The sequence below is a fragment of the Filicampus tigris genome, chromosome 21, assembly GCF_054856515.1.
Source record: "Filicampus tigris isolate MCC_2025a chromosome 21, RoL_Ftig_1.0, whole genome shotgun sequence".
NCBI classification, from domain to species: domain Eukaryota; kingdom Metazoa; phylum Chordata; class Actinopteri; order Syngnathiformes; family Syngnathidae; genus Filicampus; species Filicampus tigris.
In genome coordinates, this window is record NC_141237.1 from 3,822,350 (window position 1) to 3,843,084 (window position 20,735).

General features: G+C 41.0%; 4 protein-coding genes and 1 long non-coding RNA gene across 6 annotated transcripts; 2 read left to right on the forward strand and 3 right to left on the reverse strand.

Moving 5' to 3' along the window:
• Window positions 1-2,305: 2,305 nt before the first annotated feature.
• LOC147127217 (repressor of RNA polymerase III transcription MAF1 homolog) lies at window positions 2,306-6,435 on the reverse strand. The gene is made up of 8 exons (XM_086021368.1): window positions 5,850-6,435; window positions 5,497-5,592; window positions 4,036-4,167; window positions 3,786-3,948; window positions 3,453-3,574; window positions 2,991-3,110; window positions 2,827-2,928; window positions 2,306-2,763 (listed from the first exon to the last, which is right to left on the reverse strand). Exons 2-8 carry the CDS (start codon window positions 5,577-5,579, stop codon window positions 2,739-2,741), a joined length of 747 nt encoding a protein of 248 aa, XP_085877494.1. The 5' UTR covers window positions 5,580-5,592; window positions 5,850-6,435; the 3' UTR covers window positions 2,306-2,738.
• A 359-nt stretch (window positions 6,436-6,794) lies between these two features.
• zfand1 (zinc finger, AN1-type domain 1) lies at window positions 6,795-9,642 on the reverse strand. 2 transcript variants are annotated; one of them, XM_086021367.1, is made up of 8 exons: window positions 9,531-9,595; window positions 9,217-9,259; window positions 8,806-8,845; window positions 8,577-8,727; window positions 8,416-8,507; window positions 7,796-7,914; window positions 7,565-7,720; window positions 6,795-7,263 (listed from the first exon to the last, which is right to left on the reverse strand). In XM_086021367.1, the coding sequence occupies exons 3-8, from the start codon at window positions 8,813-8,815 to the stop codon at window positions 7,087-7,089; spliced, it is 705 nt and encodes a 234-aa protein (XP_085877493.1). In that variant the 5' UTR covers window positions 8,816-8,845; window positions 9,217-9,259; window positions 9,531-9,595; the 3' UTR covers window positions 6,795-7,086. The 2 variants fall into 2 exon arrangements, with proteins under 2 accessions (XP_085877493.1, XP_085877492.1); XM_086021366.1 differs by having other exon boundaries at window positions 7,051-7,263; window positions 8,577-8,704; window positions 9,531-9,642.
• A 329-nt stretch (window positions 9,643-9,971) lies between these two features.
• Window positions 9,972-13,378, forward strand: chmp4c (charged multivesicular body protein 4C). The gene is made up of 5 exons (XM_086021509.1): window positions 9,972-10,426; window positions 11,259-11,436; window positions 11,948-12,056; window positions 12,154-12,289; window positions 12,957-13,378. The coding sequence occupies exons 1-5, from the start codon at window positions 10,195-10,197 to the stop codon at window positions 13,016-13,018; spliced, it is 717 nt and encodes a 238-aa protein (XP_085877635.1). The 5' UTR covers window positions 9,972-10,194; the 3' UTR covers window positions 13,019-13,378.
• Window positions 13,379-14,056: 678 nt separating this feature from the next.
• Window positions 14,057-17,249, forward strand: gimap4 (GTPase IMAP family member 4). The gene is made up of 2 exons (XM_086021493.1): window positions 14,057-14,218; window positions 15,402-17,249. Exons 1-2 carry the CDS (start codon window positions 14,188-14,190, stop codon window positions 16,121-16,123), a joined length of 753 nt encoding a protein of 250 aa, XP_085877619.1. The 5' UTR covers window positions 14,057-14,187; the 3' UTR covers window positions 16,124-17,249.
• LOC147127221 (uncharacterized) lies at window positions 16,726-20,637 on the reverse strand. The gene is made up of 2 exons (XR_015084520.1): window positions 20,297-20,637; window positions 16,726-20,219 (listed from the first exon to the last, which is right to left on the reverse strand). It is a non-coding gene; the product is annotated as an uncharacterized LOC147127221 (long non-coding RNA).
• Between the last annotated feature and the right edge of the window lie 98 nt (window positions 20,638-20,735).

Consider the following 20,735-nt stretch of genomic DNA (forward strand, 5'->3'; position numbering starts at 1 on the left):
TAATTTTTCGAAAAAAAAAAAACGCCTTACCCCTTTTTTCGAAAAAAAAACGCCTTACTATACCCTTACCTCGTTTTTCGAAAAAAAAAATGCTGTACCTATACAACCTGACCACGTGTTTAAAAAAAAAAAAACGCCTAATTACCTAATTTTTCGAAAAAGGTAAGGGTATACCCTTACCTCGTTTTTCAAAAAAAAGGTAAGGGTATACCCTTACCTCGTTGAAAGAAAAAAAAAACGCCTTACTATACCCTTACCCCTTTTTTCGAAAAAAAAAAACCGCCTTACTATACCCTTACCTCGTTTTTCGAAAAAAAACGCCTTACTATACTATTACCTCGTTTTTCGAAAAAAAGGTAAGGGTATACCCTTACCTCGTTTTTCGAAAAAAAAAATGCTGTAACTATATAACCTGACCACGTGTTTAAAAAAAAAAAAACGCCTAATTACCTCATATTTCAAAAAAAAGGTAAGGGTATACCCTTACCTCGTTTTTCGAAAAAAAGGTAAGGGTATACCCTTACCTCGTTGAAAGAAAAAAAAAACGCCTTACTATACCCTTACCAAGTTTTTAAAAAAAAAAACGCCTTACCCCTTTTTTCGAAAAAAAACCGCCTTACTATACCCTTACCTCGTTTTTCGAAAAAAAACGCCTTACTATAACCTGACCACGTGTTTAAAAAAAAAACGCCTTACTATAGCCTTACCTCGTTTTTAAAAAAAAAAACGCCGTACTATACTATTACCTCGTTTTTCGAAAAAAAGGTAAGGGTATACCCTTACCTTGTTTTTCCAAAAAAAAAAAAAAAAAAAGCAAGACTGCTCCTTGCCTATGTATCTTCAATGGCGAAATACGCCTTTAAATGGTTGTTTTTTTCCCCTAAAACACCTTATTACACATGGTTCTTTTTTTTATATATATATGGCATGTCCGAGATTCGAACCCGAGTCCTCAAGTTTACAATCCCACGACTCTATCCTCTCAGCCAGTAGAGAGCTGAAAATTAAGACTGCTTTAAATGCTTTAAAAACTTCTTTTTTTTTTTTTTTTGCCAAAAAAACAACCATGTATAGTAAGGCGTTTTTTCCCTGACCACATTTTCCCCAAAAAACGCCTTACTATACCCTTACCTCGTTTTTTGAAAAAAAAGGTAATGGTATACCCTTACCTCGTTTTTCGAAAAAAAAAGAAAGAAAGGTAAGGGTATAGTAAGGCGTTTTTTGTGAAAAATGTGGTAAGGCGTTTTTTCCGAAAAACGCGATAAGGGTATACTAAGGCATTTTTTTCAAAAAATGTGGTAAGGGTATAGTAAGTTCTTTTTTTTTGAAAAACGTGGTCGAAAAAAAACGCCATAGTAAACCCTAACCTCTTTTTTTGAAAAAAAGGTAAGGGTATACCCTTACCTTTTTTTTGCCAAAAAAACAACCATAAGGCGTTTTTTGCGAAAAAAAAATGACCATGTATATGTAAGGGTAAAACGCCTCTCTTCATACCCTTACTATACATGGTCGTTTTTTTCGCAAAAAAACGGCTTACTGTACATGGTCGTTTTTTTCGCAAAAAACGCCTTACTATATGCATGGTCGTTTTTTTCTCAAAAAAACGTCTTACTATACCCTTACCTTGTTTTTCGAAAAAAAAAGGTAATGGTATACCGTTACCTCGGTTTTCGAAAAAAAAAAGAAAAGTAAGGGTATAGTAAGGCGTTTTTTTCAAAAAACGCGATAAGGGTTATACTAAGGCATTTTTTTTTTAAAAACGTGGTAAAAAAAAAAAAAACGCCATAGTAAACCCTTACCTCTTTTTTTGCCCAAAAAACAACCATGTATAGTAAGACGATTTTTGCGAAAAACAACGACCATTTATATGTAAGGGTATAGTAAGTCCTTTTTTTTCGAAAAACGTGGTCGAAAAAAAAACGCCATAGTAAACCCTTACCTCTTCTTTTGAAAAAAAAGGTAAGGGTATACCCTTACCTATCTTTTTGCGAAAAAAAACAAACATGTATATGTAAGGGTATAGTATGTTGTTTTTTTTCCCCAAAAAAACACCTTACTATACACCCTTACTATACATGGTCGTTTTTTCGCAAAAAAACGGCTTACTATACATGGTCGTTTTTTTCTCAAAAAAACGCCTTACTATACATGGTCGTTTGTTTCTCAAAAAAACGCCTTACTATTATATACCCTTACTATACCTGGTCGTTTTTTTTCGTAAAACCTTAACAGTAGTCTGAAAACTATAAACTTTCAAATCCTATTTTCAATTGAGAACCATGCGTGTTGAACCAAACAAATGCAATTGACACTCACAAAAAAGGTGTTTATTCACATCAGCAATATATTAGAACACAGAAGAGAAAGCACAGATACACATCATTTAGCTTGGGTACACTCTACATTCACGTCTGCATGGAAGTCAGGTGCACACAAATGTAGAAAAACAGGAATATTTGAGACGCACAAAAAAAAAAAAAAAAAGGAAAACATTTGATGTAAAAGCAGTTGTGAACGAGCGTTGTTTACAAAAGCGAAGCAAAACGTCATTTTCTGATCTCACAACAGTAACACCAACAAGTTCCAGCCCAAGAAACAGCCTCTTTTTTTCTTTTGTTGTTGACTTTCTCTGACATTGGAGTCTCTCGCCTGCACATTTGTTCAAAAGAAAATCTCTAAAACATGCATGCAGTCCTAGAAAAAGCGTGAAAACTGCATTTGGGGCGGACGGCGAAGCCTCACACGCACACGACTCTGGAACACCTGCGAAACCAAACGGCAAACCTTGACGTCTTTTCAAGATGGCGCCGACCCAAGTAAGCTCACCTGTCCTCGGTGAAGCCGGCCAGCTCCTCCTCTTCGTCATCATCCAGCTCCATGTCCAGCTCGTCGCTGTCCAGGCCGTCTCCGCCGTAGCCGCTCAGGACGCTGGCGGCGGCAAACGTTGAGTTGGTGGAGGTGGGCGGAGTCAAAAGCAAAATGGCGCTTACCTGACGTAGCGACACGTGAGGAAGACAATCCTTTTCAACTTCTTGTTGTAGAAGAAGTAGTTGAAGGACCACAGGCTGCCCTCCTCCCCGAAAGGATCCGAGTCCAGATCAGGGTTGTAGCTGAGAGGGGGGGGGGGGATTACATGTGTGTTGGTGGAGAAATTGCTCTCAAGATCACCAGAGGGAGCTAAAATGACCGTTTCTCTAGTTCAAACAAAACCAAATTCTCCTCCTAAATTCTTTTTTTTTTTCCTTTCGCAATTTTTTCCCACCAATTAAAATGAACTTTGTTGGCATTTGACACAAATTTCAAGGTGCAACCTGGACTGGTTGCCAGCAAACCGCAGGACACACAAACGACCGTTCCAACCTCGCCACAATTTAGAGTCGACAACACATCTCTCATGCATGTTTTTGGAATGTGGGAGGAAATTGGAAAGTCTCCGGGGACGGACGGGTTACCTGTAGATGTCGCAGGCGGGCAGGTTGATCTCCTGGTCGATGGCGTTCCACAACTCGGGCCCCAGAGAGTTGAATCCTTCCCCGACGGCCGAGAACAAGCTGCTGTTGACCGCGTTCGCCACCTGACCACCACGCAACAATAAAAACCTCAATGCGTTGTGGCTTCAATCAAACACGGTGAATCCCCGCAGATTTTGAGGGACATCGTAACCTCTATTAGTCACGGAAAATTCCATCTAAACGTGATCATTACGCCAAAGCAATAAATGCGTATTACTTGGAAGCCATCTGGTGTTATTTGGTTGAAAAGATTCCAAGTGGAAGTATATTCACCCAGTTGAGACTCGGCTCCCTGCTGAACTCGTGTGCCCGCGCTGCGCTGAAGTCGTAGTCCGGCCTGAAGGACTCGTTGAGCGTGGTGATGAGGTAGAAGATGGTCTTCCTGCAGCACTTGTCGCTCAGAGGGCTCTCCGCGTCCTCGGCGCTCTTGGCCAACCTGGAGGGATGACATTTTATATCACGGAATGTTTTGGGTTTTTTTTTTTAGTTTCGGGGGTAGGGGGGGGGGGCAATGCCAACTGACAGCTCGGGACTGGCGGCGCTGGCGGACTGTGGCGGGGACAGAGCCTCCAGGATGTGCGGCTCGCCCTCCTGGCAGAACTGCTTGAACATGTGCTTGTCGTCGCCCGCCATCTTGCACGAGTAGCTCTCGATCCTGTTGGTGGACATCAGAAACCCAATGAGACTCAATATTCGGGAATAAATTACATTTTTTGAAAAAAAAAAAAAAAAAAAGTCAAATATTTTAAAGTCGATTTCAACTTACTATTATTGTGTGAAATTAGATTGTGAGGGTGTACCTAATATTGTGGCCGGTAAGCTTCATTTACATAAGTGACTTTCTGCTTTGAATACTCCCCCGCCCCCTCCCAGAAAAAAAAAAAAAAAAAAAAAAAAAAGTGAAAGTGTGCTTGCTCTTTCTGACAAGATTAGCTGCACGTCTCCGGCGTCGAAGCTTATCTCCAAGGGACGTGACAAGAACAAGTTGCGACGCGCTGTACTTTTATTTTTTTAGGGTCAGGGGCGCGTTGAAATGTGATACGCAGGAACGGACTGGACTGCCAGTTACGCAAGAGCAAGACGCTTATTTGAGTCAACATTGACGGAGAGCAGCCGCGACTGTTTTAGAGACATAGCTGACCTCCTTTCCCTCCCCTCCCGCCCCCAGCCCACACAAACACAGCTGATGTCAACAAACAACTTTGACAAACTCAACCAAGGACGCACCAAAACAAACTACTTATAAATATACACACACACACTATGGTGCCTTGAGATACAAGTGACCCCATGAATGAGAATCAAACTTATGCCAAGTTCAATAAAGGGCTGCGCGTTTTGTTTGACATATTTTTAGGTGTGTAGCTAAAAGGATTATTTTGGTACACTTATTTCCAAGTGGACATTTTGTCACTGCCTGCTGCTGCCTCGCTAATCTGCTAAGCGGCCTAAATGTCAGCAAGCTTTTTCTTAACCGTGCACAACTCGAGCCCATATCGTGCTTTTAGCGCACCCGCACGTTTGACGCACTTCAAAATAGCCAGTTGCGCTGTGTAATTGTAACCGCGGGCCAGTTGACTTCTTACATAATCTAATTACATACTTGAGGGTGGAAACACACACTGTTGGTTTGGTGTTGATTTAACTTGTGCTCCCAAGTTATAATTGAGTAACAGCATGGCCCTGCTTTGCTCTACTGCCCCCGTTTATCAGTCCACTCGCCTTGTCATGTGAGGTCATACCATTCCTCATTTCATCAAGTACTTCAATTTGGGCTTTCAGATTTCAGTTAATTTGTCAAGGACACATTTTAGCTCATAGTTTAGTTTCTTATTGCATGATTTCTTTTCTTTGAATGTCAAAATGTATTTGATAATAAAATTGAATTTGTATTTCTTTAAATTCAACAATCCATCCTTTATATGAACCGCCTATCACGGTTTACGGAAACAATTAAAAATAAAAAAAATAACAATAATCTCACCTGCCAAGGATACGAGACTCTCCTGTTTCAGCACACAGCCGTGAGCTGAGCGCCTCGAAAATGGAGTTTTCCAGCAACTTCATTGTCTTTTGTGACCTAAACAAACAAACAGTATTTCATATACATTGCATACAACCATAATAACATACGACCGATAACGATAACATTTCAGCATGTAGCTTGAAAAGGTGGGCGTTTGTCATCTTGAAACAAAAACAACAAGAACGAGGAAGAGTGAGCGCACCGCCATCTTGAGGACATATTCGACAACGACCGCCATTTTCTCGCAGCCCCTCCCCCACACTCTTCCTGCTTCAATTTATCATAAACATTTGCGCCTCAAAATCACTTACCAAATCGATAGTCCTCGACGGTGCAGTCGATTAGACGTTCCACAAACGTCGCTTGTCTCACTCTTGAGTCTTCTCGGCTCTTTTACTTTTTTGCTGGGCTTTGTCGCTCCGGTCACCTCCAAGCTAATGTCAGCAGCTAGCTCAGCTTGCTATTATTATTGTTGTGATTTTTTTTCAGTCGTCTTGCTTCCTTTTTGTGTTTACAGTCGAGCAATTAGTGCGCGTTCGAGCATCTTTTACAAGCACTCGGTCGAGAATGTGCCACTCTGAGGCTCATTTGGTTTATAGAAAAACTACTCTTTCCGATTAAATGCGACGAGATTAAATCGAGTGACTGTTTGCGCATATCGGAGTCCGTCTGCAGCGGCATCCCTTTTGACCTAATTGCACAAAAAAAAATACCAAGGCTTCTATTCGCGGTGGATCAAGTCGCTGTTGTCCAAGCGACCGATCAGTCGAAAGGTAAAAGAGAAGCGACGTAAAAACCTTTAGAATCCGGCCAAATAGTTGGGAAATGTCGACAAAAATCCGCTACGTCCTTCTGTTTACGAACAACACAATCGACTGTCTGATGGAGACAAGCCCCCTTTTTAATTATATAAAACCGACTGACGTAGCATTTATGTTGCAATTGGCTGTTATATGTGTCTATCATACAACGGTGACGCAATTGGTCAGAATTATCCTTTGTATACGCCTCGTGATTGGCCTGGGTGTATGGCAATCATATGCGCATTTTTGTGATTGGTCAGAATTTTTTTCTCGAGCCGTGCCCAATGTCTTCTTTTAGGGGAAATTAAATAGCAGAACGATTGTGGAACTAATAGTAATAATGGTACTGTATCTAATCTAAAATGTATTCAAATCTAAAAACATTTATTTTAAATTTAACCTTTTTTAAATGGAAACTGTGTTGAAATGTAGAGAAAGAAAATATTGTATACATTTTCAGAAAGCATTTTAATGACATAAAACACTAAAACCTGCTCACTAATATCCAAACATTTCAGTTAGGTGAATAGGGGGCAATACAATATCTATTAGAAAAAAAAAAAGTCAAAATGGTCATGAAGTAAGAGGCCGATAGCGAAATACAATCTCATTCCATAATGCATCACTAAGGGTATACCAATACACCCCGATAATATATTCAGTCCCAGCCCTACTCCTGAGGTTCCCATTAGCAACACACATGCAAACATTCATATTCAAGCTTACATTTTATTGTGTCATTCAGTCATCTAGGTGTAATATAGTTTGAAACATCCTCCACACCTGTGCTATCGTTGTCCAGGTACTCAAGGATCACGTTACCCCCGTTGTGCAGGGGGTCTTCCAAGCTGGTCAGCAGCGTGTGCAGGCTGTCGTCCATACGAAAAGACTTCCCCGTCTCAGGATGGCAGAGGCGCAACTTCTAGAAGAAAAACAAAACAGTCCAAGAGACACTCAATAAAAAAAAGTCTGGGAAGGAAGGATACGGATGTTGCCTTTAAGTATCAGGTTACTAGCGTTGAGCGAGAGGACAATAAAGCTTCCTGTGAGTACGCTTCAGGCTTGTTGCCGTCTTAAGTTGATGGCAGGAAGGGCTAAAACGGGCTGTTCTGTGTAGCTGATACAAAATAAAACATCAGATATGAGTATCTAGGAACCGAAACTAACTTTTCCTCAGTTCCTTTTCTTTGACTAAATCCTCCCAAATCAGGCTGTGTTGTTACCTTAGCTGCGAGCACATTGTTGTTGTTCTTGAGGGAAGCGAGTGAGGCCGCGTAATCCACCACCTTCCCCACGCTCCATTTGGAGCAGAAGAACATTGGCTGACTGGTCACCTGACACCCTTTCGGAAGATACACTTGAAAGTAGGTTCTTTCCGTCTGAGAGAAGGCGTGGAGCAGAAGAGGATCGGTAAACTAGTCAAAAGTGATAGTGAAATAAGATCTTAAGTGTACCTGTGGTAAACTCTTGTCTCCTGCTGCATGCAGCTTCAGTTTCATCAGAGCAACCTTGGCTGCTGTGGCACTGTTCTTTGCCCCTTTACGTCCTTTGCTTTTGGAGCCATCCTTTGACTCTGAATGGATAAGAGTGGAAATATATTAGATCAAATTCGAAAAGAAAAAAAAAAAAAAAAATCACTGAATTGGTTGTAAAATTATTTGCTTACTTCAAATCAAATTGTTAGCCTCATAGCATAATTGCCTGAGTCATTTGCTGTAAGCATACCAATAAAAAATACCAATGTGCTTGCAAAAAAATATTTTTTTAAATTCAATATGTGTGAAATCTCTATTACCCAGGTCATGATAATCAGCGAAAGGTGACTCAATGTATATTTGACTCATTAATTGTTGAATTTGTTGACACCCACACCCCTTGTTCTCCAATAGTGAGAGCAATTCAGTATTTATACACTTTAGTGATATATTCTTCTAATGCAAAATGTGTCATGGCTTTTTTGGCAAACCCTGTTCTATATAACGCACACAATTTGTATAATACTGATCCCATGTGGTCAAAAGATGAACAGCACGGGAATGTCATCCATTGGCTACTTATCCTGATGTTAACTGACCTACAATCCTTTGCACCAGCTCCTTGGTGGCTGCCATGCGTGGCTTTTGAGCCTCCAGCTTCTCACACTTGTGATCATCTTGATGCCGGTGGCTGCGCACATAATCTTAATGACTTAATTGAACACAGGGAATAAAATTTGGGTTAATAGTGTCAACCTACGCCAAACAGAAGTGCTTCTCACACTGCAGACAGATGACAGGCAGCAGTTCTTTCCCCTTGCATTCCTCAAAGGAGCATGGATAACTTGTGCTGCAGCCCACAAGTTGAGCTTCCCTTTTCAGAGGCTCCTGAGATGTAATTTCAAGAATTTCTATCACCAAAAAAGTATGTGCATGACATGAAAGTTGGTCTTTTTTCTTCACTAGTAAACCTAGAAAGTGCTGCTTACCTGTGAACATGAGTGAGCCTCTCTGCTTCTGTGTTCCAAGCTGCAAAAAGAGAAATGGGTTGCAATGTACTGTACAATACAGTGTATTAATATAATTCAGACACAACACACAGTAGAGCTGGTCAATATAGCCTGAAAAAATGTTTTAGTTTTTTTTCCCTCTCACAATTATCCAATGTTGAATCAAATTTTCCTGTTCACGAACAGGAGACGCAAAAGACAATACCATTATGCAAAACATTTTGGGGTGGAAAATATTTAAAAACATTTACCGGTACTTCTTACTGGTTATTAGAAAAAAAAACGTGCATTTAGTCTAAAAACAACCAAACATGGGACTGAACTAAATAAGTTCCAACCAACAAATCGTCTTAATAACAAGTAATCTCTAATGAAGGTGGTGACGCTTACCAGTAGACTCCATTGCAGGAATCACAAACAAATGGAAGGAAATCTAAATGAATGAAGGCAACAGTCAATAATTAGTTGACTAGCAAACAAAGTAGCCTTACATTAAACACAGGCCTATTATTAGAAAACCGTTTACCATTTAGATATCAATCTGTGTCCGATATTACTTTAGCTGTGATTAAGATGCGTGCAGAATCATGCTAACAATAAAAATCTACTATGCTAATTTGACATGTATTCTTATTTAAACACAGATAATGTTTAATGTCACACAGTATATATTTTTTGAGCAATACAACGAAGATGACAGAGACCTTGTTGGTGACAAGAATCGATTTGACAGTGCTTTCCGATGTCTAACTCTGCCATTAGCTTAAGAGCTTTTCCTACGCGAATGGCAACAATTGACCCCGGAAGTGAAATTGGACTAACGACCCGAAAGTGTTTCACCATAACTTAATTGCTTTAAATGTGTTTTTTGCCAGAATAATTACATGTTAGCACGTTGGTAGTAATTTAAGAGCATATTTAAATAAATAATTTTTTTCGGTTGAGTGAACGGATGTGATTGCCCTGGAAGTGAAATTCAAAGGCAGAGCTCTTCGAGGAGTTGCGCAATAATCATTTTAACTATTTTAGAGGTGGGGCGTTTATCAACAAACATTTATTCACATATCTCACCACGATAACAAGGCGCATTTTTGAATAAAAAACACTATATTCGATCAAAGGTTTCGTTTGTCACTGCTGAAGGTGGCAGAGTTGATACACGATGACGTCACGTAGGTAATCGAGATGTGAAAAGGTGTGGCGAAAGGTGAATTGTCAACCACAAAAGCCCGTCGAGCTGGAAAAACAGCTCGGCGTCCACTCACACACACCCTGGAAACAATCTGACAATAATAACAAGTGCTCGGCGTCCGCATACCGCCACTGAGCGCTGCTTTTTACTTACCGTCGGAGGAAATCCCAGCCAAAATGAGTAAAATCTCGAAATTCTTCAAGGGGAGTTCGAGCTCCGGCTCGTCGTCATCGTCCGGGAGTAAGTCCAAACACCACCACCGGTCCAAAGGGGGACCCTCTCCCCAGGAGGCCATCCACAAGCTCCGGGAGACCGAGGACATGTTGAGCAAGAAGCAGGACTACCTGGAAAAGAGAATTGAGCAGGAAGTCATGATTGCCAAGAAGCATGGCACAAGAAATAAGAGGGGTACGTATGTTTGTATGCTTATCGCCAACAAAAAAGGGGCCCAAGTTGATACTTTTCAAGAGTTTCCCCTCGTGTTTTAGGCGTCTCTCTAAAGGCCCAAACCTGATAAAGGTGTCATGAGCGCCGCCATTTTAAGATGAGCCACAGGTGCATCTTACTGAAAAACAGAAGCCATTTCGCTTTGGGGGAAAAGTTCCCCGTTTTGGGCCAAAAACAACAACAAACCATTCTGATTGTGTTAAAATGTGTTCTAAATGTAATCATTATTAGCGTTTGTGGCTTTCTCTTGAGGTTTATTATGAGGTTTAATTGTATGGGGTTTCCAGATGAAGTAAAAAAAAAAAGGCCACAAAAAAAATACAAATGGCCACAAAAAAGAATACAAATGAGTGTGAATAAATAAAATAATAAACATGTCCTTAAGGAAAAAAATCAATTCAATACAACAATAAATGTACATGTTAAACAGAAAATGCTATACACAAAGATCAATTAATAAAAAGAAAAAAATTAAACACACAAACGTAAGTAAATAAATAAATGTATATGGCACCAAGTGCTCCAAACCAAAAAACTCAAATCCCTGTAGATACAAATCAAAGTTGTAATCAATTAATGATGGGAAAGCTGTTAGCAGCAGCAAGAATAAAATGTTGGCAAAAACACAAACATGTTTCAACCCTCGAAGTTTAAAGCCTTCATTGTATTACTCAAATGACTCAGTGCCTGTTGAATCATGGCACGACAGACTAAAAATAGTCTCATCTCATCATGGGACTTTTTCCATCATATTGCTCTGTTGCGACGCTAATGTCCACAAACAACCTCTTAGCTGCCCTGCAGGCTTTGAAGAGGAAGAAGCGCCTGGAGCAGCAGCTGACGCAGATCGACGGCACGCTTTCCACCATCGAGTTCCAGCGGGAAGCTCTGGAGAACTCGCACACTAACACGGAGGTGGTGAGGAACATGGGCTACGCCGCCCAAGCCATGAAGAAGGTCCACGAGAGCATGTGAGGAGTACATACATGTGCGACTAAAAAAAGAAATAAAAAATCACATACAGTTAACCGCCGATGTTCCAGACCCACCCACTGAAAATTGTAATCATAGTTTAACCTTCCCGCACACTTTGAGGAAAAGAAAAGGACTCAATCATACAGTTCTCCAAGTAAGAGGTACAGGGTGCTTGCTTCAAGCTGATTGTCAGCCCCAGTTGGTTAAACTTAAAAGAAAATTAACATTGTATATTTAAACACCAAAACGTTCAACCAAAGCACCTCATTTTGCCTAATGAGATGCCGATAGCGTAATGCTAGCAATGCTAAAAAAAAAAAAAAACGGGATATTGCTTTCACAACAAAATGTTCTACTTCTCACTATCAGCAACAAGTGGAGATGGAGAACCGTATATGACACGTTGTTAAATCCACCACATAGCAAGTAGTGCCTGTATAATTAAAATCACAAATGATCAGGGTATCGCTGCACATTCATCCAAAAAAACTGTTTTTCTTTTCTCAGGGATCTAAACAAGATAGATGATCTGATGGAGGACATCAACGAGCAGCAAGATGTGGCTCGCGAGATCAACGAAGCCATCTCCAGACCCTACGGCGAAACCTACGACGAGGTATATACTTTTTGCCGTTGCCCCCCCCCCCCCCCCGCACAAAGGTGGTGATTATGTGTATTTCTAAACAAAAGAGAGAAATAACTGTTGTTGTTAGGATGAGCTGCTGGCCGAGCTGGAGGAGCTGGAACAGGAGGACATGGAGGACAACCTGAGGAGCATGGGAGGACTGCCCTCGGTGCCCAGCTCCAGACTGCCCTCAGCTCCATCAGTACACGTAGCTCACCGCGCAAGTATGTACAATAATTTTTGTTTTAAATGTATCTTTTACAGTATGTACACTATATTGAAAAAGTCTTCAAAAGCATGACTTTTAATGAAAAGAATATATACAACACATTTCTAAATTACATAACACTAACCCCTGAAAAATATACAACTTAAGTTTTGTAACTATCATTTTTTTCCCACACACAACATCACTACATTTGTCTTTTTTAAAAGTACAATTCATTCTAGGAAAAAAGACTTATCGGAAATATCCAACTGTTCTAGATAAGACCTTTTCCCGCTTCAAATATATCTTAGTTTTCGCAACATTACCTTTGCATTGCTTTGCATGAAAAAAGACCTTATTGTAAAATTACTTTTTTTGTCTTGAAACAATAAGGGCGTTTTCTGGAATTTATTTTGTATGATATTTTTAGGGGGGAAATGTGACTTTATTCTTGTACAATTACTACGACAGATTGACAAAAATGGCTTTTTTTCTTGTATGGTTGACATTTTAGCGAGAGGTAAAAAAGACTATTTTGGAGGGAATGTATGACTTAATTTTCTTCCATTTTTTTTCCCCCCCATGAACAAATTCCTTAAAAAATTACAAATTAATTCAAATGTACAATTATTTACATGGTGGTCATAATTCTGAATGTCATTCCTGTGTCATTGTTTTTTCAGCGGCCAGAAGAAGGGCTGAGGACGAGGATGACATGCGCATGCTGGCGTCGTGGGGATCATAAGCCATTTTTTTTTTTTTTGGAGGGAACCAAACACCGACAGATTTACAGATTTGCATTTTTTATTTCTCAGGGGTTTTGAAGCAATTACCACCATGTTGGGACATGTTCCTCATGTATTCATCGAGCAGCCAGTCGCCATGTTACACTGAAGGAAATTGTTAGTGCTTCCTGTCACTTTTCTTTTCTGTTTCATTTTAAATTTGATATGAATTGTGGCCGAATAACTAACTGAAGAATTGCCAGCACTGAGCAGATTAAACTACACTCTACATATAACCCAGCTGTAGATAAACTCTTTGCTACATTGTAAATATTTTTGCTTGTATGTTTAACTATAATAAAAAACACCTTCCTATTCGACTTGATTTTCCTATCTTTTTATCCATATGTGCAAGTTGTTTATAATTTCTAATGAATCCTTGTTTCTTCAATTGACTTGTCAAGCTTAAATCTGAGTCATCTTCATAAAAGTGGTTGTGGTAGGCTGAATTGGTAGGGGTGATGATAGGAAGAAGCTCAATCACAGGAAATCATAGAATTTTTTTTCTTGAAAATGAAACATTTTTAACCCTCTCAGGCTCAAATTAAATAGTAATAGTTTAATAGTACTTCTGATTAAGAAAACGTTCATATAATATGTATATTAATTAGAGCATTAGCAATTATTGCGAATCTGCAACCTGCCTGGAGTGGTTTCATTTTTATTTTTTTTACTGGGGGCGTTGGCAAAAGACATTATCCCGGAAGAGGGCGTTCCTGGCAGTGACGTCACCAAAATATTCTCGTAAAATTACCCCATTTTCATTTTTTAAAATACAATGTATGCTCGTAAGATTACATTAGTTCTTATTTTTCAAAAAAAAAAGTTTACTCACAGTATAGACTATTTTTCTTGAAAAAACAGCAGCTGGGGAGTGGCGTCACCAAACAGAAAGCGGGTTCGTCGAGGTAATATTACTTTACTTTTTAAGAGGATATTTTTTTTGGACATAAATAAAAACATTTTGTCGTAATTTGTTTTTTTTCTCTCCGCTTCCATCCAGAAGTGAGCGTTTCTGAGTGACGTCACCAACCAGGAAACAGCAGAAGCGCTTCCGTACTTTCGCCGAGGCAACTCAAATATTTAACGCCAACTTTATCCAAGTTAGCGAGCCTGAAATTGAAACATTATGGAAGGAAACAGTCACAAACCAACTTCAGGTGAGTTGGCGACTTTCCATCCTTTTTTAAATTTTATTACTCTCACCGATCTTGAAACGTTTTGCTTCAACTTACAACGCAAACATAATTCGCCCTCCGGCTAAATGCCGTTTATGTGGATACGGACACGTCTCGTAGCTTCGTTAACATATTTTAACTTAAATGAACCAACCTTAGATTCTTTTACAGTAATTACTAGCATTATTTTGGTCATTAAGTGGAATAAAGTTCCCCCAATACATAGTTGCTGTCATTTCCCGTGTCATTCCCTGACCGCTAAAAATACACAACAAAGGCAGTTCGAACAGATCATATTTCGGTACGAAAAAGAACAATTCCGTTCGTTTTACGTCTTAATGTTTTATACGACCTGTGAAATTTCATATCAATTTCAATTTACAGTGCAGCGGTGGGAAGAATATCTTATATCTACGTCACGGAACGTCATTTGACGCACTAAATAGTTCGAATTCCTTATTGTAGAACTGTAGTCCTAATTTCGAGTTAAATTAGATTTGGTGACAATTGTGGTTTAGTATTATGTTATACGTTTACACTGTCCCTCCACCTAAGACTTCCATAAAAGTCATAAATGGTGAATTAGGATTCTTAATGTTGACCGAAGTTATAATATTACGAGAATAAGACGCAATAGAAGGAAATTTGTCAATGTTCAAAATTTAACTAAAGTTGATCAAGTTGATCAATGGAGTTTTAACAATGAAACAATTTGTCTAAATTCTTAATTTATTTTCTCAAACAAAAATGCAGCTGTCAAAAATGTACTTTCTTCAGACTCACTGACAATTTTCTTGCAAGATTACAACATTCTTACTAAAGGGATTTTTTTTAATATGATGACTGTTTTCCTTTGGAGACTTATTTTTGTAAGATAACACCTGCCAAGGAAAAAACAAACAAACCCAAAAACCTTTTACTACTAAAAAACATTTTTGTTACAACTCCCAATCGAAACAAAAAAAGCCAACATTTTCAAATTTCCCCTTCATACAGACTTTCTCTGCAAAGATCTATGGGATGGTTGGTAGGATAATCAATTCTAAAAAAATGTGAAATAGTTGCAGATTTTCACTGAAGTAAATATACTGTATATATTTTTTCTCTCCCTAGGTAGCAATGTTACTCAATGTTGTGTAAAGTGAGATGTTCTACCTTGTTTCAGCTGCGTTGGCATCCGACGAGACTAACGGCCCCAAGCCGAGTCTGTCCCCGCTGCGCCTGGTGGTCCTGGGCTGGCGCTGGCCCGGCAAGAGCTTGACAGCCAACACAATCCTGGGCCGCGAGGAATTCCGCCTGGAGCGCGCCGCCGAGTTTTGCGTGACGCGGCACACGGAGGTGTCAGGGCGCCCGGTGACCGTGGTGGACACACCCGGCTGGTACTCGTCACAGGACACGCCGCTTTCCTACAAGAAAGAGATCGCCCGCGGCGCCACCCTGTGCCCGCCGGGCCCGCACGTCTTCCTGCTGGTCATCCCCGTGGGCATGTTCACCGAGGTGGACCGCGCCCGCATCGAGGAGCACGTGGGCCTGTTCGGGGAGCGGGTGTGGCGGCACGTGCTGGTGGTGTTCACGTGGGCCGAGGTGCTGCGGACCATTTCGCTGGAGCGCTACATCCGCCGCGAGGGCGCCGAGTTGCAGCACGTGCTCGACAAGTGCCGGCGCCGCTACGTGCTCATCAACAACTGCGTGTTCGAGGAGCAGACGCAGGTGGGACGCTTGATGGAGCGCATAGACCGGATTATCGCCGAGGAAGGGGGCCACTACTTGCCCGAGGAGGAGGCCCGGGCGCTGGACGAGAACCGGAACCCGACCGGGGAAGCCGCGTGGCAGCCCGATGACATGGTGACTTTAGCCAAAAAGACCAGCGCTCTTTCCACCGAGTGACGTGGCCGCCTCACTTTAGGTATGCCCGCACCATCACCAACACCCCAGCTCCCCTTTTCCCCCCATTCAGATTATTTGAGGCACTCAAAGAGTTCCTAATATTTGGAACCTCATAGGTCAACACCATATAAAAAGTATGTATGACAAAGTATTATTACCTACACTTTAACTATACTGCCATATTTTTTAAAACTTTTTTTTTTTGGCACAATTTTAAAATGGACAAATACGATTTTCTATTTTATTCAGATTATTTATCTGGAAAAATGTGTAAAATTGCAAGATTCCCATAATATGAAACTTTTGTTTCCTTGGAAAATAAAGGTTAAAAAATATGAATTAAATCTCGTAGTATTATTATTTATATTGTCTGGGGGAAAAAAGACAGACCAACAACATTGTAGCTTTTTCTGGGGTGAAATCGTTCAAAGGAGTGATGTCCACTTCCCCCAGTAGGTGGCGCAACGATTTAAACTTTTACATGGGAACGTGTGCGATTGTGCAGGTGTACCTAATGAAGTGTCACAAATGGCCAGTGGCTCTTTAGCCCCCACAAAATAAACCCTCCGATGGACAGACGTGTACCACCAAAACGTTGGGAGAATGAGTTCACTTTTGCACTGAATGTATTGCAGTTTTTTTCAAGAACTGATTCGAGAAAGTTGCATAGGCTGACAGCTGGAGGTCAACTCTGACGTGAAGTGTCACTTTATTTATTCACATAATGCTCACATTTACTGCATGGCTGTCAAAAAGAAGAATCTACCAAAATTATTTGCCTTTCCCCCCCCCCTCTAAGATTACTACTTTTTTCCCGCCAACAAATATATACAGTGGACCTCTACATATTCTTAATCCATCATTCACCGATTGATGAATTCAATTGATGAATTGAATTCAAATGATTTGTCAGAGACTGGCGAGTGAATGTCCTCCAGAGCAGCTAAGTAGTGACTCAATTCTGCCCAAAGACTTGACAATCAATTCATTGACGTGTAAGTCTGTCTCAACTACTGTATTTACTCCCCTGCTGTTTTGTTTTGTACAATGTGTAGAGTGGAAAATGTCCATTGTAGTGACCAAACTGTAATTTTTCTGCACTTATAAAAGCACTATGAGCCCTTAATGATGTCCTGTTGTCTCATTTCATCTAATACAGTATATTTAAATCATTTCAGTTGTATTTGACTTTTAAATCACTAATACATTGGCATTTAACCTTTTAGAAATGTTTGTTTTCAAATGTTTATTTAGGTACAATTTTTATTAAATCTTTGGGTGCTATATGCCAAGCACAGTTTATTGTGCTATATTTGAGTACAGTGTGATTTATATTCAATTATTATAACGTGAAACCTATCACGTAACACGATACCGAACTTATTTTTCTCCCCGGTGTGGCGGCGTTACACTTCCGTATATGACAAATTGGAATGTCAAAGTGTTCTTTTACATTTCCTGCATAGTTAAGGCTTTTTACAGCGGCCCGCCTAACATTTTCTTTTCAACCTGTTGTCAAGTCATCCATCTCAACTGCGCACACTATTGTGTGAACAGCTCCTGCTCGAGACGGCCGCACGGCGACGTAAAAGCTGCCAAAAGCAGGCTGTGTGTCAACAGAAACCGGACGTGTCAATAGAAACCCCCCCCCAAAAAAAAGGACCATCCACACAGCTGTGTCCGCTGTCATATCACATCATGTTATCGTATTACAATGTTTGCAGACAAGATTTTTTTTTTTTCCGAAACAGCTCTTATCAGGTGACATTCCTAACCTAGTTGTAACTACAAAACACGTGATTTTCTTCTACTCCTCAATGTAACGACACGTATCTCAATATGAGGACCCACACTGCCCCCAAGTGGCCAAGTCATGCACAGCTTGAATAGCGCTCCCATGAAATGCACACATATATACACACACACACACACACACACACACAAACAGGGCAATACATAAGATATCGAGAGTACTGATACTTCATCAACATATCGGAGAAAAAAAAATCACGATACATCGCAAAACAATATTTTTTCCCAACCCTAATATACATATACAGTATATAGACACACACGTGTGCCTGTTAGTAACATCGCTACTCTGTTCTCCTTGTCAAACATCATAGATTAAAATTTACGACAATATTCAAAAGATCCTAAAATCAAAGTGTAATTAGCTGCTTTGCGGCTAGTGCGAAACGCTAACAGTGGTCTACTGTTGCACTCGATGCTCTTTCTCTTCTATCATCACAAACTTAAATGGCAGAAAAGAGTCAAGGAACATCACGCGAATCACAACAATTTGGTCGATAACACCTGAGATTTCCAACTGGACAACAACGTGGAAGTACCACTACTATATCTTTGTGGCACATCCGCCCGCTAATTGCATCATGGCGACAGAAGCCAAGTCAAACATCCATCAAGAGTGACTCATGCATCACGGCCTGTTGCGAGACCTGGGAAACGCACACGCGTCAACATGGCAGCAAGAAACGGAGAGGGACATGAATGGGCAGGCGGCGGACAAAAGCGACGATTCATAACATGCCGCACAAGAGTTGCTCATTAGGGGAACAATGATGATTGGGGGTGGGGGGTTGGGGGGACTTGGCCGAGTGGCGGCAATTAGCACGCCTCGTTTGAGGTCACCTGTTGTTTGGGTGGACGTGAGAACAAACCGCATTGACAGTGCAGAAATAGAGAGCTCATCTTGCATATCTTACAATTCTGAAGCCTGACCAGAATCCTACCTTAACCATGAAGCAAACACGTAACCCCAACCTTCCACATTGTACCAACGTGACAATGTTGAGGTCAACGAGTTACCTGAAATGAAAGCCAACTTCTAACCCTTACCCAGTGCCGGATTCTGCCATCCACAACCCTAACCTCAACTTCCCAGGTAACCACTTACCAAAGTCCAATTCTAACCCAACATAAACCAGACCAAACCCTAGATCTCTACATTCCTACTACTCACATCGGCTAATGGATGGGAGGGAGGGGGGTTGGGGGTGGGGGGGCAAGTCGTGTAAGCCCAAGATAGATGGAGGAATTCCTTTAGCAACAAAGCTACTACCAGGTCAAAGACTGAGCTTATTTCCAGTGAGACAGCCGGTTTGTCAACAAAATGACTGGACGTCATGGCAACCGGGGTCGGCCGTCACCATGGAGACGGCTGCGGTTTACATTCCCCATATAGACGTCACCTTGACATCCGGGACAGGAAACCCAGAAGGGTACTTGTCCGTAGGCAGTGATGGAGGACCACTCTCAGGTACCTACATGCATATTTAAGTAAGGCGTGTCGGAAAAAACTGAAGGCGTGTTCAGTGGGAAGTAGCTTTTTCAGGTATCTGTTCTTTACTTGAGTTATAGGGCCGCACCGATTATTCAAATAAATTAAATAACTTGCCGATTCAGTTGGTTAATTGATCAGACAGTAAGAAAACAAAATGCAATAAACTAACTGATGTACCCGCCCAGGTGATAACGTGCATTTCCGATTGGGGCATGGATGCTCTGCTACAATATTTTCATAGAGGATAAAGAATAGATGCCTGTGAGTAGTGTTATATTATGTCTACTTGTTGCCCCACTGTTTGTGTGCAAATATCTGTTGCTTAAACGGTTGTAAAACTGCAGATATTGATGCTAATCAATAGCATGTCAATGGAGTTTTCCCTCGTATGTTAGCATTAAGCTAGCGGGGTCTTTCTTTAGGCAGTTGTTTGCTTCTTTTAAATACACCAAGTGTAATTCTCGTTGTTTTATTTTTAGTTTTGACAGTAAACATCAACCCGGGAGTGGCATTGAACAGCTTGAAGTCTGGTTTTTGATCAACTGTTCAATATTTGCCAAATTGTATCTCGTAAGACACTTGTAGCTCAAGGCACGATTGTATCGGGGTGACGGCTCATCCCAACGAACGGAGGGCAAAACGGAAGGTACGTAACATATTTGTGAGGTCATGCAGACGCGTCAGTCTCACCCGGTGATGATGATGATCGTGGTGGAGATGAAGGTTATTACTGTCGCTTGACCTCCCGGAAGCATCACGCAGAAGTCATTACAAACGTCCGCCGAACGCTCCCTGCAAGAGGCCTCATTTGTACAATGGAGTTCAGCACATGGTCAGGCATCCCATAAATGAGTGTTTGTCCACCTCACCTGCCTTATGCCCTGGAACTAGCACAGGAGACACACTGTCTGGGTGTGCACGTGTGTCAACACAAGCCTTTGTCTGCTGCGTTTAAAGATGTGCTCATATTATAAAGTTTAAGCCAAGATTAGCATGTTCAGTTGTGTTGCACGTGGCTAATCTCCAAAGCAATAAGTGGCCACAAGAGAAAAATGTTGGGGCAAAGGAGGCCGTAATGATAAGAGCCTGAATACAACAGTACACTTTTTAAAAGCATCTATCCGTGTGTGTGTGAGTGATGCTGAGGAACAAACAAGAATGAACATTAAGGGGTTGGGCTTAACAACACTTGGCACGATCGCCCTCGTGGAGAACATCCAAGCGCTCACATTCCTCCCTTTCTTCTCAGGGACTTCTGGGGTGGCCCAAAAACTGTCGGCGGTGTGGCAATTGCGGCGGGGGCGTGAT

What these genes read in the sequence shown, in the direction of transcription:
- chmp4c (XM_086021509.1), top strand. Translation starts at nt 10,195, where the DNA reads ATGAGTAAAATCTCGAAATTCTTCAAGGGGAGTTCGAGCTCCGGCTCG. An exon ending in TGGCACAAGAAATAAGAGGG is followed by an intron (nt 10,427 to 11,258) that starts GTACGTATGTTT and finishes ACAACCTCTTAG; the next exon opens with CTGCCCTGCAGGCTTTGAAG. An exon ending in ACACGTAGCTCACCGCGCAA is followed by an intron (nt 12,290 to 12,956) that starts GTATGTACAATA and finishes TTGTTTTTTCAG; the next exon opens with CGGCCAGAAGAAGGGCTGAG.
- LOC147127217 (XM_086021368.1), bottom strand. Translation starts at nt 5,579, where the DNA reads ATGAAGTTGCTGGAAAACTCCATTTTCGAGGCGCTCAGCTCACGGCTG. An exon ending in AGCGCCGCCAGTCCCGAGCT is followed by an intron (nt 3,949 to 4,035) that starts GTCAGTTGGCAT and finishes TCATCCCTCCAG; the next exon opens with GTTGGCCAAGAGCGCCGAGG. An exon ending in GCCGGCTTCACCGAGGACAG is followed by an intron (nt 2,764 to 2,826) that starts GTGAGCTTACTT and finishes TTGGTTTCGCAG; the next exon opens with GTGTTCCAGAGTCGTGTGCG.
- gimap4 (XM_086021493.1), top strand. Translation starts at nt 14,188, where the DNA reads ATGGAAGGAAACAGTCACAAACCAACTTCAG. An exon ending in CAGTCACAAACCAACTTCAG is followed by an intron (nt 14,219 to 15,401) that starts GTGAGTTGGCGA and finishes ACCTTGTTTCAG; the next exon opens with CTGCGTTGGCATCCGACGAG.
- zfand1 (XM_086021366.1), bottom strand. Translation starts at nt 9,585, where the DNA reads ATGGCAGAGTTAGACATCGGAAAGCACTGTCAAATCGATTCTTGTCAC. An exon ending in CGATTCTTGTCACCAACAAG is followed by an intron (nt 9,260 to 9,530) that starts GTCTCTGTCATC and finishes TCATTCATTTAG; the next exon opens with ATTTCCTTCCATTTGTTTGT. An exon ending in AGGCTCACTCATGTTCACAG is followed by an intron (nt 8,705 to 8,805) that starts GTAAGCAGCACT and finishes ATTACATCTCAG; the next exon opens with GAGCCTCTGAAAAGGGAAGC.